Below are 13,816 nucleotides of genomic sequence, written 5' to 3'. Positions count from 1 at the left end.
TGAAATTCCCAGTGGTGCTTGCGCATTTTAAAATTGAGAAACAGAGTTAGAAATCAGCATTAATTGCTCCTGAATCATCTGAAGCCCTTCGCGCAGCGCGGTGCCTTCCGCCAGATCTCCGCTGCCTGTGCTGCTCTGCCTCGGAGATAGCTGGTGTCTCACTGCCATCTGTTGTCAGCTAGACGGAATGGAAACCTGCTCCGGCATTTTTTCTGGGGTTAAGCTTTCCTTCTCCTCCATAGGAATTTAATTCCAAGCAAATGTAAATGACTTGAAAAAATAAATAAAAGGCAGTGGGTCAGAGCTGAACTGACCTTCAATAGGTGACAAAACTCTCCCGTGGATGGGTAGACCTGAAGAGAAAGGGGGTCAGAGAAAGACCATAAAAGACTTCTGAAGGCAGAATGGGAACCGTAACCTGCTGCTCAAATTAGCGCAGTCCCAAATTTTAAATGACAAAAAAGAAAATTGAAATGGAAAAAGCTCTTTTATACAAATTCCTTCCTCTGTTATTCCTTTGGAAGCTGAGGTTTGCGGTGGGTTTCCTTTCTGATGCTGCTTCTGTGTTGTACGTATGCTGGAGAAAGGTAGTCCAAGGAACATGAAAACAAGGGAGGCAGATCGTTTTGGTCTGCGTGCATTGGAGCAGTTGTCTTGTACAAGTGCCCCCTGCTCCATCTGTTCCTGAATTCATCCATCAACATGCCCATTAACGTACAGGCATTTTTCTCTCTCACACACCCTTGGCCTTCAAACGTGAGTGCTCTTTAGTTGTTTCCCAAAGAAAGTGCACGGATATCTTAATGCTAAGAATGAGGACGCTTTTCTGGATCATAGGAAAACAGCTTCACCAAAACCTCATGATCTGTTTGCTCCTACAAGAAAGAGAGGAAATCACCAGAGTCCTGGCAGACTGCATGTGTACAGGAGAGACCACTGTACGCCAGCAAAGGGAATCATCTGCTGTGTAACCATTTGTAGTCCTTCCTAAAGCCTTTTTGAACAGGATTTGGAGTTGGAAATGTGATGAGCCCGGCAGCATCAGTTGCGAGACGGGTTTTATTTTTCAAGGAGGACATAAGAGCATCTTTGTGAGAATTGAAAGGGGTCACGCAGGATACAGGGCTTAGCAGATACCTGATATGAATGTTTGACTTCGTTTTTCTGTACATTTTGTTTGTTTTTAACAGAACTGGTCTCCCCCAGGCTGTGAGAAACTAGGGAAGTGCCTGCAACCACCCGAGTCTGATCCTAAGAAGTGCTTTTGGCCTCATTGATCTTTCATGCAGCCCTCAAGAGCTACTCAGAAAAGCCATAACCAGCCGGACACGGAGTTTACAATGCATGTCTTCTCATGTTGGCACTCCTGTTTACACAGGAAGGGTGTGATGTATATGTGATATCATCATTTGCTCTTCCAAAAGGGCCAGTGTTTATATTGCTAGTGCTCAGGGTTTAGCCTGTACTCCTCTGTTGTTTTAATTCTTTCCGTAAATGGTAAATTTTCAGTGAAGACTACTTCAACTCTAAAAGCTCTCTGGACAAGCACAACTTTGCTGTTAGCCCAGAAGCACCACGGACGCACCTTTCCTCTGGCTCCTTCCACCCAACCTCTCAAATCAGTGCTCATGCGGATGCCCCAACAGTGGCCATGGGGTGCAGGAAATTCACAGTGGCCAGAAAACCCTGCCCAAACTCCCCTTGTTTTGTTTGCCTATCGCTTGTTGTTTTAACATTTGATTTCCATTGTGCACTCTTTGGACACCAACCTGTTTTTCGCCGTGCTTCCTAAACTTGCAAGTACTGGGTGCAGCTTTACTGCTGAGCATCGCTGAGTGCAAACGAGTGCTTCCTCCTGTTCTCGACCAAGGGGTTGGCTCCAGGGAGAAGGAACACCCTGCGTTCGTGCCATCTGTAGCTGCAAACGTTCACTAGGTCAAGTTCTAAAGAAATTTGAAGATAGTGTTCATGTAAGTACTGCCTTGTTGATGGTATGCAGCATGTTCTTGGGGAGCCGGGGGTCAGTTGTTCAGTTAAGGGGTTTCTTCATTTCCAGAAGTCTAGGTCCAAATATGGTTTAAGTCACGCTTCTGGCCTCATGATCTGGGCCCAGCCAACCGCGGGCTCAGAAATGCCCGTTTACATCAGCTGTTAACTCTTGACCCTGTTTGCAGTGTATGCTCTCTGAGGAATTCTCCTTGTGCAAACTTTCCACAGCCTGGGTGCAGCACTTCTCTAAACAGAGTTCACGGTAAATGCAAATTCTTCACATAACTTCACATTGCAAATTTCTCGTCTGATTTTGAGCGTTTTTCACACTCCTCACTACTGCTAATAAATATCTCTTGGACAGAACCTAGCCAGGTTATTGCAGGTCTGCAAGAATGGCCAGAAGCAATCATGAACGTGCTGTTTGCACCAGTGACAGGTTCACTTCCACCCCTCCTGCGTTTGAGACAGGACACATGCCCTTTCTGCGTGGCATTTTGCTGCCTTGGGACTATAAACAGTCCCACTTCCATCCCAAGCAAAGGCTGGCGTGAGACGTGCTGAGAGTTTCTGTGTTAACTGCTGTGTTCTGCCTGCTACGGGCTCCTCCGCTTTATGTTCTTACCTGCCCTGTAATCCCGAATGCTCTTTCTCCCCGTTCCCATGATTTATGCTACCTGTAATCTCCTCGGCAGTAATTCCTCATGTACATCTGATGAAGCTGGATAATCCTGTAAGATTGTAATGAGTACAGCCCTTGAGTCAGCTCTTAGCACTCCATCTATCAGAATCACAGCCAACACCACCGGCTGCCAGCCCCTTGGAACCTCACTGCCTGCTCGTCTGCAGACGACATTTGTTTGCAGTCCAAACGTCTTAGCTGCTCTGCGTTGTTCCTAGTTGTCCCCTCTGGCATCTCAAGGCATTTTTCAGTTCACTCATAACATTTCTCCCTGTTCTGGCGTTGCGTGGTTAGCTCAAGTCCTGAGATTCAGCTCACCCTGTTCCTGGTGATGCTATATGAGAAGGAGCGGCAGGAGGGCTGGCAGCAGCTGTGTGTGTCTGTCAGCACAGGAGACCACACGAAACCACCAGCTTTCCATTTTCTGGGTCTGGTCCTCCTCTGCGTTAGCGCTTGTGTCACAAAGCAGTGTTCAGAGCCCTACAGTCCGCTATTATCAGCAGATAAAGATACCACCAGATGAGGGAGTCCGTCACTGCAACTCCCTGAGAACTGCTGTCAGCTCTCAAATAGCTCTGACCGTGTCTGCTGCAAACTGCACCAGCGCTTTGTCTTTCCTTGTGCCGCTTATTAAGAGATCACAGCGCAGGATCCCAGCTCATCTGAGCACTAGCCCGGACACGTTTCTTGTTCTTAGCATTTGCAGCATGCACATTGTGAGCGTACCGAGCGCCTGTTACCCCGTGTCCCCTGCCTGCCACTTCATTCTTTTCTTTTTCCCAGCTTGCAGTTTTGCAGATAGGGCTTTCTGCCCCGTCTGCAGGACTTGCTTGGACAAGCCGTCCTGTTCTTAGCACGCTCCGTGTTTGTCTGGTTACCCAGCACCCAAAGTCATCGTCCCCTGCTGAAGCAGTAGGCACTCGGCGCGTAGGTACTGGATGTAAACTTTGCACTTCGAAGGCTGGCTGCTACAACAGAGCTGACTCGGTGGTTGTTTACTCATCTGCTTCGTGTTCATTTATTATAAAAGATCAAAGCTTCATATGAAGAAGCGACCGCTTTGAATTTAAATAAGCATAGCAGTTTTACAGCTGGATGGCTAGGCAGGATTTTAAGTCGATTCCTTTCCCAAAGATGTACAGATTTTAAAGTTGTGAGATGAGGAACCGATGAAGATAAATAAAGTAATTTATCAGCAGTGCACGATATGGTTTGTCTGCACACACCTGTAAAACAACTGACTAACACCCTGGTTCGGGATAGTCTCACGGATGTGCCTTGCAGGTCATGGGACTGACTTGGGTTAAAAATAACTTGTTTTGTTTTCCCTGTATTATTTTTAACGTGGATCAATTTCGCAGCCCACACAGCTGCCCGAGCACAATTGGGAGGCTGGTGTGGGGACCAGGGCAATGAGTGGCCTGCGGCTGCCTGCAGCAGCACAGCCACGGGGATAAACGCCTGGCAGCCTGCAGCTCTGCTGGGGGGCAGCTCAAAGCCCCCCCGAGGCACACCTCGGCTCACAAGGCAGCCAGCACGGGTTCCCACATCTGCCCTTGATAATTACCCAGAGCCTCTGATCCCCAGTTGGTCTGTGCCCCGTTTTGGGGGCGTCCCGTGCTGGGGAAGGTGTTGGCTTCCCAGGGGCTGCCTGGGGTTGTGCACACAATAGCTGTGGGTCTGGCAGGATTTACTGACTGACAGCGGTGGCTTCCTTTCCCAAGCTGCAAGATGTAGGGGCTGAAGGGAAGATGATGTCAGTCCAAGACTGCTTCTTTGTGGCACTCCTTCCTTTGTATTTAAATACGTCTCCGAAATGCTGAAAGCTTAATATCTGCTCGGGCTGAGAGTCCAAGGAATTCCTCTCCTGCCTTTAATTTCCAATTAGCTGAGCGAGTCTCCCTCCTCTGCCCCTGAGGCTATGTTATCATCCAGCCCTCCATGCAGAGAAGCTTCTGAAATTGATGTAACTAATAATCGTGGAAAAAGTCCCACTGCATTTACAGTCTGTGGCTGCAAAAATGGAGCCCTGATTTAAAAACCTGCAGCGACAAATGGATTATTTCGGTGGCAAATTAGTCTCTGCGGACCAACAATTTGGGGATCTGAACACTGGAATTGGAAAGCAGAAGATCAATTCCAAACACTTAGAGCCAAGGTTAATGCCCTTCAAACAGTATTGAGTGCAGCGATGAAAGATAACATGCCTTTGCATTTTAAATGCGGAGCCGGGGAGTGCGGCATTAAAAGTGAAAATGGGAAAGTTCAGAGCAGAACGAGAGCGAGAGATACCCCGTGTGTGCTAATAAAACGTTTCGCGGTGTCTGGGGACTGAGTTTTCAGGCAAGTATTGAGGATGACAGCGGGCTTTTACTGAAGGAACTGGAACTAATGCATCGAGAAGGAGGCTGTGGAACCGGGGACGTTGGCTGCCATGCGGAAGCTGGCTTGGCGCTCGCAGCTCTCGGTACCTGCCGAATCGAGCCTTGCCCAGCCGTGGTGGACGGCTTCCAAAAGCCTCCTGGGTTTGTGCAAAGTGAGGCAGCTGAGACGAAGCTCTCCTGGAGGCTTGAGAACGCTCCTCCTTCCGCTGAGGACATCTTTGCAGTCGTAATGCGAAATAATTCCAGCAGCTGAAGGAAGACTGCTTTAAGGTGAGAAGGGTTTCAGTCGGGGATTTGGGGGGAAGCCAGTGTTGGGAGGCAGCTCGCTGCAGAGTTGCAAGCAGCCTCTCTAGCACAGCTAGATGAGAAATCTCCCCCCAGGGATCTTGCTGTGGTCCTCAGCACTGGGAAGCTTTACAGACTGCACTTTAAGAGTTATTCTGAGTGCTTCTTCGGTATCCAAATAACGGTTTTGCAGCTGGAGTGCCTTGTTTTCCGTTTTTCTTAACAGTTTTAATACTTGGAAGAACTCTTGCTTTTGTTTTCTGATGCTATTTGATGTTTTTCATTTGTTATCAGAAAGCGACACAGTGGTGCCTCTTGAATTAAACTGTTAGTATTAAAGAGCAACTGCAAGGGAAGAACTGAAATCCCATTTTAGGTTCCTTCTTTTCGCTGGAAAAAGTCTATTTTAGACACCGAGAGAAGACCCTGCTTGCTGGTTTTCTTCATATCCCCTGCCACAGTTTACAGTTTTGTTGTTGCTCGAAGTCTAGTTCGGATTATATAAATCCTAAATAAAGGGGGAGCCCTAGCCAGAAGCCTGTGGTCTCTTAGAAGAGCAAAAAACCTCTGCCATCCAGCTTCTTGAGAGAGCCAATCTGGCAGCCGACGTGTGATCCTCTCTGCCTTTTTCCCTCCTGGAGTCACTTAACACCCTTCTGGGCGATACGTAGGCTGGCGGGGCGATTCCCATCTGAAAGGGATAGGGGCAGAGAAACCCGCCGGCCTCTTTGCCAGCAGCGAGGAACGCGCGCCAAATCCATTCGCTCTGGATCGGGCTCAAAATCCCCTCCCGGCCCTCCAGGCCGGCCGGGGAAGGGAGACGAGTTCTGTGCCTTCCCCCAGGGCCTGATCCTGCCTCCTGCAGCAGGCAGGGGGTGCTGGGCGAGGATGCTGTGGAAGGGCAGAGCTGGTTCGTGGCGCCTTCGCCTCTGCTCGGGGACGAAGCTAGCTCGCTGCTCAGAGCTGGAGCGTCGGTCCAGGGAGCTGGCTGGGGAGCCGCATTCTTGGGCTGTTGAAATAAGATATCTCAAATTTGATTTAAAAAAAAAAAAGTGGTTTAAAGTGCATGCGTTTCTAAAGCTGAAATTGAAATCAAGCGTTCCAGCGGATTTGAGAGGAAAGTTGAGTTCCCGTTTCCCCTTGTGAGGCGTGTTGAAATTTTGGGCACTTTGTTCCACTTCACGCTGAAGTTTTTAAAAATCCCCTAACGGAACAGAAACTTCCGTGCTCAGCGCAGCTCTGCTGACTGCCTGGGGAAGAGTTAGCTCTCCAGCCTTCGTACACCCCATTTCTGTGTTCGTAACCTCAGTAACATCTCTCCCACCAGGATCTCAAAGCGCTTTTTAACTCGCTGATGTTCTGCGTCAGAAGGAGAGGCGCGGACAGCGTTCCCCTGCCGCGGAGCCGTGGGGGGGGGGTCCAGATGCGAGGCTGTGGTTCTCTGCCAGGCACCGAGCGGCCCTGAACCTCCCCGAGCCGCAAGCGGATGCCGACACCTCCCGGGTGATATTCCAGAACTGAAGTCCTTTGACATCACATTTGGAAATTGGTTCTAGGAAAGTTCTTTTCAGATGGAAACTGCAGTAGGAGTCAGCGCTGTTGTTTGAAAGGTTGAACAATTACAGGGAAACTAATTTAGCTCGGATGTTAAAACCAGTCTGCGCTGGTAGGTGCAGTCCTTTGAAACGGGGGGATTAATGAGGTGAAGTCCTGACAAAAGATTTGAGAAGCGGTTTTAAACCCGAGCTGGCACGTGAGGTTAACTCCTGGCAGCTGGAGCGTTAGCAGTGCGACTCGGCGTAACCTCTCACGGGATGGCTCGGGGTGGAAGGGACCTCACAGATCACCTCGTGCCAACCCCCCGGCCGTGGGCAGGGATGGCTCCCACTAGATCAGCGATCCGCTCTCCTTCTGGCAGAATTGACATGTCAGAGAGTCCTGATCCTGCATCAGCAGAGGGAGCCCCCCCCCCCCCAGCTGCTTCTTCACCCAGCTTTGGGACGCGGAGGGAGCGGTGGGAGCCCTCGGCAGCTCGTCCTGGCGAGAGCTGCTGGTTTGGTGGGGTCAGTAAGCACAGAGCCTGGGCACCTCGCTTAGAAAACGAGGTGGTGGCTGCTAATAACGGTGGTGGCTGCCTTGCAGGGTCACGAATACGAATTGAGTTGCAAATCTGAAAAAAAAAAAGTGGTGAAGCCCCCAGCTTATGGCTCCTCCAGGGGCGCGAGGCAGAAGGCAGGGCTGCCTGGCTCGGTGCTCTGGGAGGCTGCAGAAGGGCCCTTTCCCTTCTCCCGCTCGTTTCCATGGGTAGGCAGAGTAATTCCATCGCTTCCACCCACCAGGAAGACGAGGAGCTGCTGGCCTAGCTCGCTGTCCAGTGTTGTGGTTGGTGAGCTTACAAGAGAATCCCTTCCAGGTCTGCGGGAGCACGGCCGCCGCGAAGCCCCTGTTCCAGTGGACAGCCGTGTGCCTCATCTGTGTTTGCTTCGCTGGAACAGCTGTTAGGATCCTTTTGGTGCCAAAGAGATAATCTGACTTCAGGGAAAATCTTACTTTGTGGGGGAATGGTTGTGAAAGGAGGCACGCTGACCTCCTGTGTGGGCTGGCTCTGGCAACAGAGAGCCTGACGAGAGAGGGAACTGCTCTGACCTTCAGCCGGTGCCCCAGCAGCCATCCCTTACACAGGTGCCTCGTGCCAGCAGGTCAAGGAGACCTGCAGCCACCTACAGATGGAGTGGGAAGGAAACAGAGCAGCAGAGGATTCAGCTACAGCGAGCAAAGAACCGGAGGCTGCCACGGGACGGGATGCGCAGGGTGCCGTGGGGCAGGCAGGATCGGGTGCCTCGCAAGCTGATGAGATGAGCACGAGCCCATGGCAGCCGAGGTGCGGAGCAGGCCACCTTCTCCTCCTGTCGGCTGCTCCTGCCGTGCCAGACCTCAGCTGGGAGCTGGAGGGACCCGCTGGGTGTCGGGGTGACCGATCCAGGTGGAGCAGGGGAAGGATGCTCCATGTCCCATACCCCACTGCTGCAGCCCTCGGCACCCAGCCTGTGGGGTCTGCACCAAATCAGTGCAAAACGGTAGCTGCTGGCTCGCCGCCCCATGGGACGCACAGCACAGATGGGCCCTAACGGCTGTCCCAGGGGACGTGGAGCCGAGTTGTCCCCCGGCTGTCCCCGGGGTTTGGAGCTGAGTTGTCCCCGTGCAGCTATCAGCAGCGGGCACCCAGCTCGGCCAAGGGTGCCGCATGGCAGCAGGGCCTTTACTGCAGCGGGGGGGCTGTGCCCAGCTTTGCCTGGAGCAGATCCAAGCCCCAGCTGCATCCAAGCCCCAGCTGCTGCCCCAGGAGATGCATAACCATCCCGTACGGCTCCTGACCCCGGCTCGGGGTGCAGGGGTGCACGCGGGGGGCCGGCAGCACCCTGACCTGCCCCACCACCGTTTATCCCCCCCGGTGCTGACCCAAACCGGAGGCTTTACAAACACACCGTGCGGCTCCAGAGGTGCGAGAGGCAGAAAAGCAGGAGATAGCCCAAGAAGCGTGCTGACAGGGCAGGGGGAAGGGGCTGCGGGGGCTCCCCTGGGCACGGGGGACCCCCTCCGGAGGGGCTCGCTGAGCCGGCTCCCGGGCACGGCAGGCGGGGGCTGCGCGCACCGGGGCGCACCGGGGCGCACCGGGGACCGGCGGGGCCGGGACCCCCCGGGGAAAACCCGGCCCGATCCCGGCGCAGCCGCACCGGGGAAGGCCCGGGGAGGGCCCCGCCTGTCCGCCGGGGCCGGGCGGCGGCGGCGGCTGCGCAGTGCTCGGGGGCGCCATGAGCGGGGAGCGGCTGAGCGCCGTGCGCCGACGGGTCCGCTGCTTCCCCGACTTCCCGGTGCCCGGCGTGCTGTTCCGGTGCGCCGCGGGGCTGGGGTGGGGGATAAGGGGCTGGGGATGGAGCGGCGGGGTTGGGGATCGAGCAGGGGGCCTGGGGGTGGAGGAAAGGGGGCTGGGGATGGAGGAAAGGGCCAGGGGATGGAACAGGGGGGCCTGGGGATGGAGCAAAGGGGCTGGGGATGGAGGAAAGGGGTTGGAACAGGGGGGTCTGGGGATGGAGGAAGGGGGCTGGGGATGGAGGAAAGGGACTGGGAATGGAGGAAGGGGGCTGGGAATGGAGGAAGGGGGCTGGGGATGGAGAAAAGGGGGCTGGGGATGGAGAAAAGGGGGCTGGGGATGGAGGAAAGGGGGCTGGGGATGGAGGAAAGGGGGCTGGGGATGGAGGAAAGGGGGCTGGGGATGGAGGAAAGGGGGCTGGGGATGGAGGAAAGGGGGCTGGGGATGGAGGAAAGGGGGCTGGGGATGGAGGAAAGGGGGCTGGGGATGGAGGAAAGGGGGCTGGGGATGGAGGAAAGGGGGCTGGGGATGGAGGAAAGGGGGCTGGGGATGGAGGAAAGGGGGCTGGGGATGGAGGTAAGGGGCTGGGGATGGAGGAAGGGGGCTGGGGATGGAGGAAAGGGACAGGGGATGGAACAGGGGGGCCTGGGGATGGAGGAAAGGGACTGGGAATGGAGGAAGGGGGCTGGGGATGGAGGTAAGGGGCTGGGGCTGGAGGAAGGGGGCTGGGGATGGAGGAAAGGGGCTGGGGAAGGAGCTGATTAAGGGGTGATTCAATACATTGCAGGTCTGGGCTTGCTTCGTGGCTGGGGGTTTGGTCCCTCCCCAGGAAGCTGCAAGTGCCGCTGCAGCAGCCCCACTGCCCGTCCTCCCCCGTGGCGGCGTGTCTGCATGCCTGCCCTGCCGGGCACGCTTCCCCCTGGGTGCAGCAGCTCCACCACGTGCACCCCTGGGAGCTCGCTAACCGCTCTTCCTCTCTTCGCAGCGACATCAGCCCCTTGCTGAAGGATCCTGTGGCCTTCAGGGCTCTGATTGATCTGCTGGAAGATCACCTGAGGGCGTCTTTCCCCCACATCGACTTCATTGCAGGTGGGCGTTCGCTGAGACAGAGCACCGGGGTGCCCAGGCGGTCAGTGTGGGGAGACGCCTTGCTAATGGGGCAGGAGAGATTGTAGCCCTTGGACATCATCCGAATGTCGGCCTGGATCATACGTAACACCAGCAGGAGTTATACCCTTAACCCAGTACTGTAGTTTCCTGAAGTACTGGTTTGGGATGTGGCAGATGGCATCTGATGATACTTCAGTGCCAGTTTCGTAATTCGTTCCTTCCCTCAATAAGAAAAGAGGCATTCATTGAGCACTAAAGCCCGGTGTGCCATGCCTGTAAGGTCTCATGCAGTCCCCAGGGCACGGAGCCCCCGTTTCCAGCATGTTTTCCTTCCCGGAGGGTTTTATCAAGCCAACTGAAACAGCCTTCGTGGTGATAACGTGCTGCAGCACACATTTTAAAGAGACTGAGAATGAAAGTGCTCAGGAAGGTGCTGCTTGGGCTGGGCGATAGCCCAGGGCTCGGGGAGTCTCGACCAAACGTAGCCCGAGTGCCTCCTGATAACCAAGTTCTGACCCTGGCGGTGCAAAGTCCCTGGCTGCGTGGCCGGACTGATACCGGGGCTGAGCTGAGCTTGCTGCTGTAAAGAAGAGTTGGAAGGGAGGCAGAAAGGGCTGCTGAGCTGCTGGGGGTGTCACTGCGGTGCCCCACAGCTCCCCAGCAGCACGTCTGCGTGAGCACGGTGCCGTGGTGCATGTCTTAAACCCCTGGAAATGACCGTAAGGGCAAAGTGCTCCTGGAGTAGGTGTAGATGGCTTGCTTGCAACACGGGACGATGAACCTGGGATGTCGCACAGTGACCCTCAGGCGTTGGCTCTGCTGAGTTCTTCCTGCTCTGCCCCCCAGGTCTAGACTCCCGCGGCTTCCTCATAGGCCCCCCTCTGGCTCAGAGACTGGGGATCGGCTTCGTGCCGATACGAAAAAAGGGGAAGCTTCCCGGTCCGACCGAGTCCGCCTCGTACACCCTGGAGTATGGCAAGGTAACGCCCGGGGGGGGGGAAAGGGGTTTCCAGGCTGCGGTTGGGGGTGTGAGTGGAGGGGGCGATGAGGCCGGCAGAGGATGCCCCGGCCAGCCCCGATGGGTGCTGAGCCCAGGGGCACGGCACGAGGTTTGGGAGCTCCCCGGGGCTTTGCCGTGCTCCGGCACGGCGCGGCTTCATCGCCGAGCCACGCACACGGGGTTCGTGTCGGCGAGCCGTGCTGTGATTTTTTTTTTGGGGGGGGGGCCAGGCTGGGGGATAAGAGTTGGTGCTAAATTGCTTTCTTTGGCTTGAATTCAAGGGCATGAACATCGAGCTCCCCCCCCTCTTCCAGTAAGTGCTCTAAGTAAACGCCTTTACTGCATGGCTTCGAAACGGGGCGCTCACCTCGTAACACCGCACCCCTTTCGGATCACAGAGCCGTAGGCCCAATAACCCGCTACCGCTGGTAACTAACAGCAGCAGGACCACCACACTCTGGCATTACTTACGAGGTCTGTTTGGGCCAAGCCCCTTACGGGACGAGTTCATCAGACAAAGGACGTGCCTGTAGCTGCCTCGGCGGCGCTGCCAGGGCAGAGCGCTCCAGCCCAGCACGTTACGGGAGCTTTTCCCCCCTTGGAGAGCTGCTCTGGGATACGGTTTCACAAGGAGACCGTAACTCCCTCGATGAACGCTCAGGACCCTGACGTGCTGGAGGGTTGGCCCAGCAACCACCCAGCCCGCTCGTTATTCCTGTGGCACTCTCCTGTGGCACGCTGGAGCGTGCGTTTTTGGGGTTTTAGGTGCTGAGTGCTAAGGCTGATCTCGCTGAAGACGTGTCTGCGTTCCGCCGTGCGGTAGCGGTTTGAGAAGCGTTTCTCTGGGAGGCGAGGCTAAAATGAAGCTACTCTTTCCACCCTGCAGGCTGAACTTGAGATCCAGAGCGATGCCGTGGAACCGGGACAAAAAGTAGTAATTGTCGATGACTTGCTTGCAACTGGAGGTGAGAGAAGCGCTGGTGGAGGGCACGGGTAACGCGGGTGAGAGCTGCACGTGCGGGTCTGCCTGCGATCGCCCTGATTTCCTCCGGGGAGTGACTTTACCGAGACGTTGTGCATGGAAACTGCCACCCCTGTAACACTTTGCAACAAGGGAGGGGGCGGTAGCAACGTCTGTGGTGTTTAAGTCGCTGTGGCAGCTAAAACTTGTGCTGTGCGAGGCGCAGGAATGCACGGTGGGGCTGCCTGTGGTTAGCCCTGGGGGCTGCAGTTTGCCTGGGGGCTGCTCCTCCAGTGCTGATCTTTCTGCTGAACCTCTGCGTCCTGCAGGTACGATGCGTGCGGCCTGCGAGCTGGTGAAGAGGCTGAAGGCTGAAATCCTGGAGTGCCTGGTGATCATAGAGCTGAAACTCCTGAAAGGGGTGGAAAAGCTCGAGTCCATCCCCTTCTACTCCCTGCTCCAGTACGACTGAGGCTCAGGCTGCGGGCAGAGGCTGCAGGTCGCTCGCTGCCGGCCCCGGCCCTCTCCTGCGTTGGAGATGTCACGGGCTTGATGTCACGAGGGGGTGGGCAGGGGAGAACCTACAGTTTCAGTCTGAATGCTGGCCAGAGGCTCTGCAAGAGTAAGTCCTAGTCGTTTTTCCAAGCCGCAGATCAAAGCGTATTCAGCGCATGGATCCTTTTTTGAGTTCGTCCTGGTGGGAATAGGGAACAGACTGATTGCTTGGGGGAGGGAGACCACAAAACTTTGCTGGTGGATTTTTTTTTTATTTTTATTTTTTTAGGATACCAACGTGAAAATGTTGCTGCTGAGGCAGGGCAGGGCTGAGACCTCTGTGGGGTCCAGCACGCGCTTTTGTTTGAGCCGTACCTGGCCAGCCTCCTTTTAACGGGTTCCTAAGAAACTCAGAAGATGGGCACAAGGTGGTGATTTGTCTAAGGGGTAAACTGAGGTACCTGCCAGCGGAGGAAAAGGAGTTGTGCTCACAGCCAAGCTGCCAAAGCACCAGCTGAGGCAGTGTGATGGACGGAGCAGGGTTTAGCAGAGCTCCCCTTTGCATGGTTCAGGTCAGCCACAAGGGCAGGCAGGACTCCGCGTGCCAAAACTTTCGCCACTGAGCACAGTGCAGACTGCATCCCTGCCTTAGCAGGGGCTGAACTCACTGATAAAATAAACGTCGACTTCTTTGTGTTTTTTCTAAACTGTCTCAGAGCTCTTCTTGCAGTAGCTGAAGCTGTTACGTACCCTCGTGAGCGTCTTCCTCCGGTCCCGAGCCATCACTGGAGGCTGTGCTGTGAGCTGCCCGTTGCCACCCCAAACGCTTGGAAGGAAGCACTAACCAGGGAGGCAGGATTGGCCCTTCCAGGTATCTTTTCTCCCCACCTGGCACTGAGCTCTGGCTGGAGGGGGGCACCCAGGCTGTTCCTGTTGGGCTCTTGTGGAAATAATTACCCTGTGCTGGGGGGGGGGAGCACAGACTAAGCCCCTGCACCTTCCCGCTCCAGTGTTACGGGCGCGTGGGGATGGCGCACAC

At 55.1% G+C, this 13,816-nt stretch overlaps 2 protein-coding genes across 4 annotated transcripts in view; both read left to right on the top strand.

Moving 5' to 3' along the window:
* Positions 1-3,873, top strand: part of GALNS (galactosamine (N-acetyl)-6-sulfatase) — a 47,193-nt gene extending 43,320 nt beyond the window's left edge. The window contains exon 14 of the mRNA XM_083794914.1: positions 1,191-3,873. Coding sequence (XP_083651040.1) covers positions 1,191-1,277 — 87 coding nt within the window. The 3' untranslated portion in view covers positions 1,278-3,873. The remainder of the gene's footprint in view (positions 1-1,190) is intronic.
* A 2,511-nt stretch (positions 3,874-6,384) lies between these two features.
* APRT (adenine phosphoribosyltransferase) lies at positions 6,385-13,484 on the top strand. Of its 3 annotated transcripts, XM_083794909.1 has the most exons (7): positions 6,385-7,006; positions 8,023-8,221; positions 10,197-10,300; positions 11,168-11,301; positions 11,603-11,634; positions 12,208-12,286; positions 12,612-13,484. In XM_083794909.1, exons 1-6 carry the CDS (start codon positions 6,985-6,987, stop codon positions 12,254-12,256), a joined length of 540 nt encoding a protein of 179 aa, XP_083651035.1. In that variant the 5' UTR covers positions 6,385-6,984; the 3' UTR covers positions 12,257-12,286; positions 12,612-13,484. The 3 variants fall into 3 exon arrangements, with proteins under 3 accessions (XP_083651035.1, XP_083651033.1, XP_083651034.1); XM_083794907.1 differs by lacking the exon at positions 11,603-11,634 and having other exon boundaries at positions 6,970-7,006; XM_083794908.1 differs by lacking the exons at positions 6,385-7,006; positions 8,023-8,221; positions 11,603-11,634 and adding an exon at positions 9,072-9,232.
* Positions 13,485-13,816: the final 332 nt, after the last annotated feature.

The sequence above is a fragment of the Anser anser genome (genome assembly GCF_964211835.1).
Source record: "Anser anser genome assembly, chromosome: 11".
Classification (NCBI taxonomy): domain Eukaryota; kingdom Metazoa; phylum Chordata; class Aves; order Anseriformes; family Anatidae; genus Anser; species Anser anser.
This window is presented reverse-complemented; position numbering and strand designations above follow the sequence as displayed.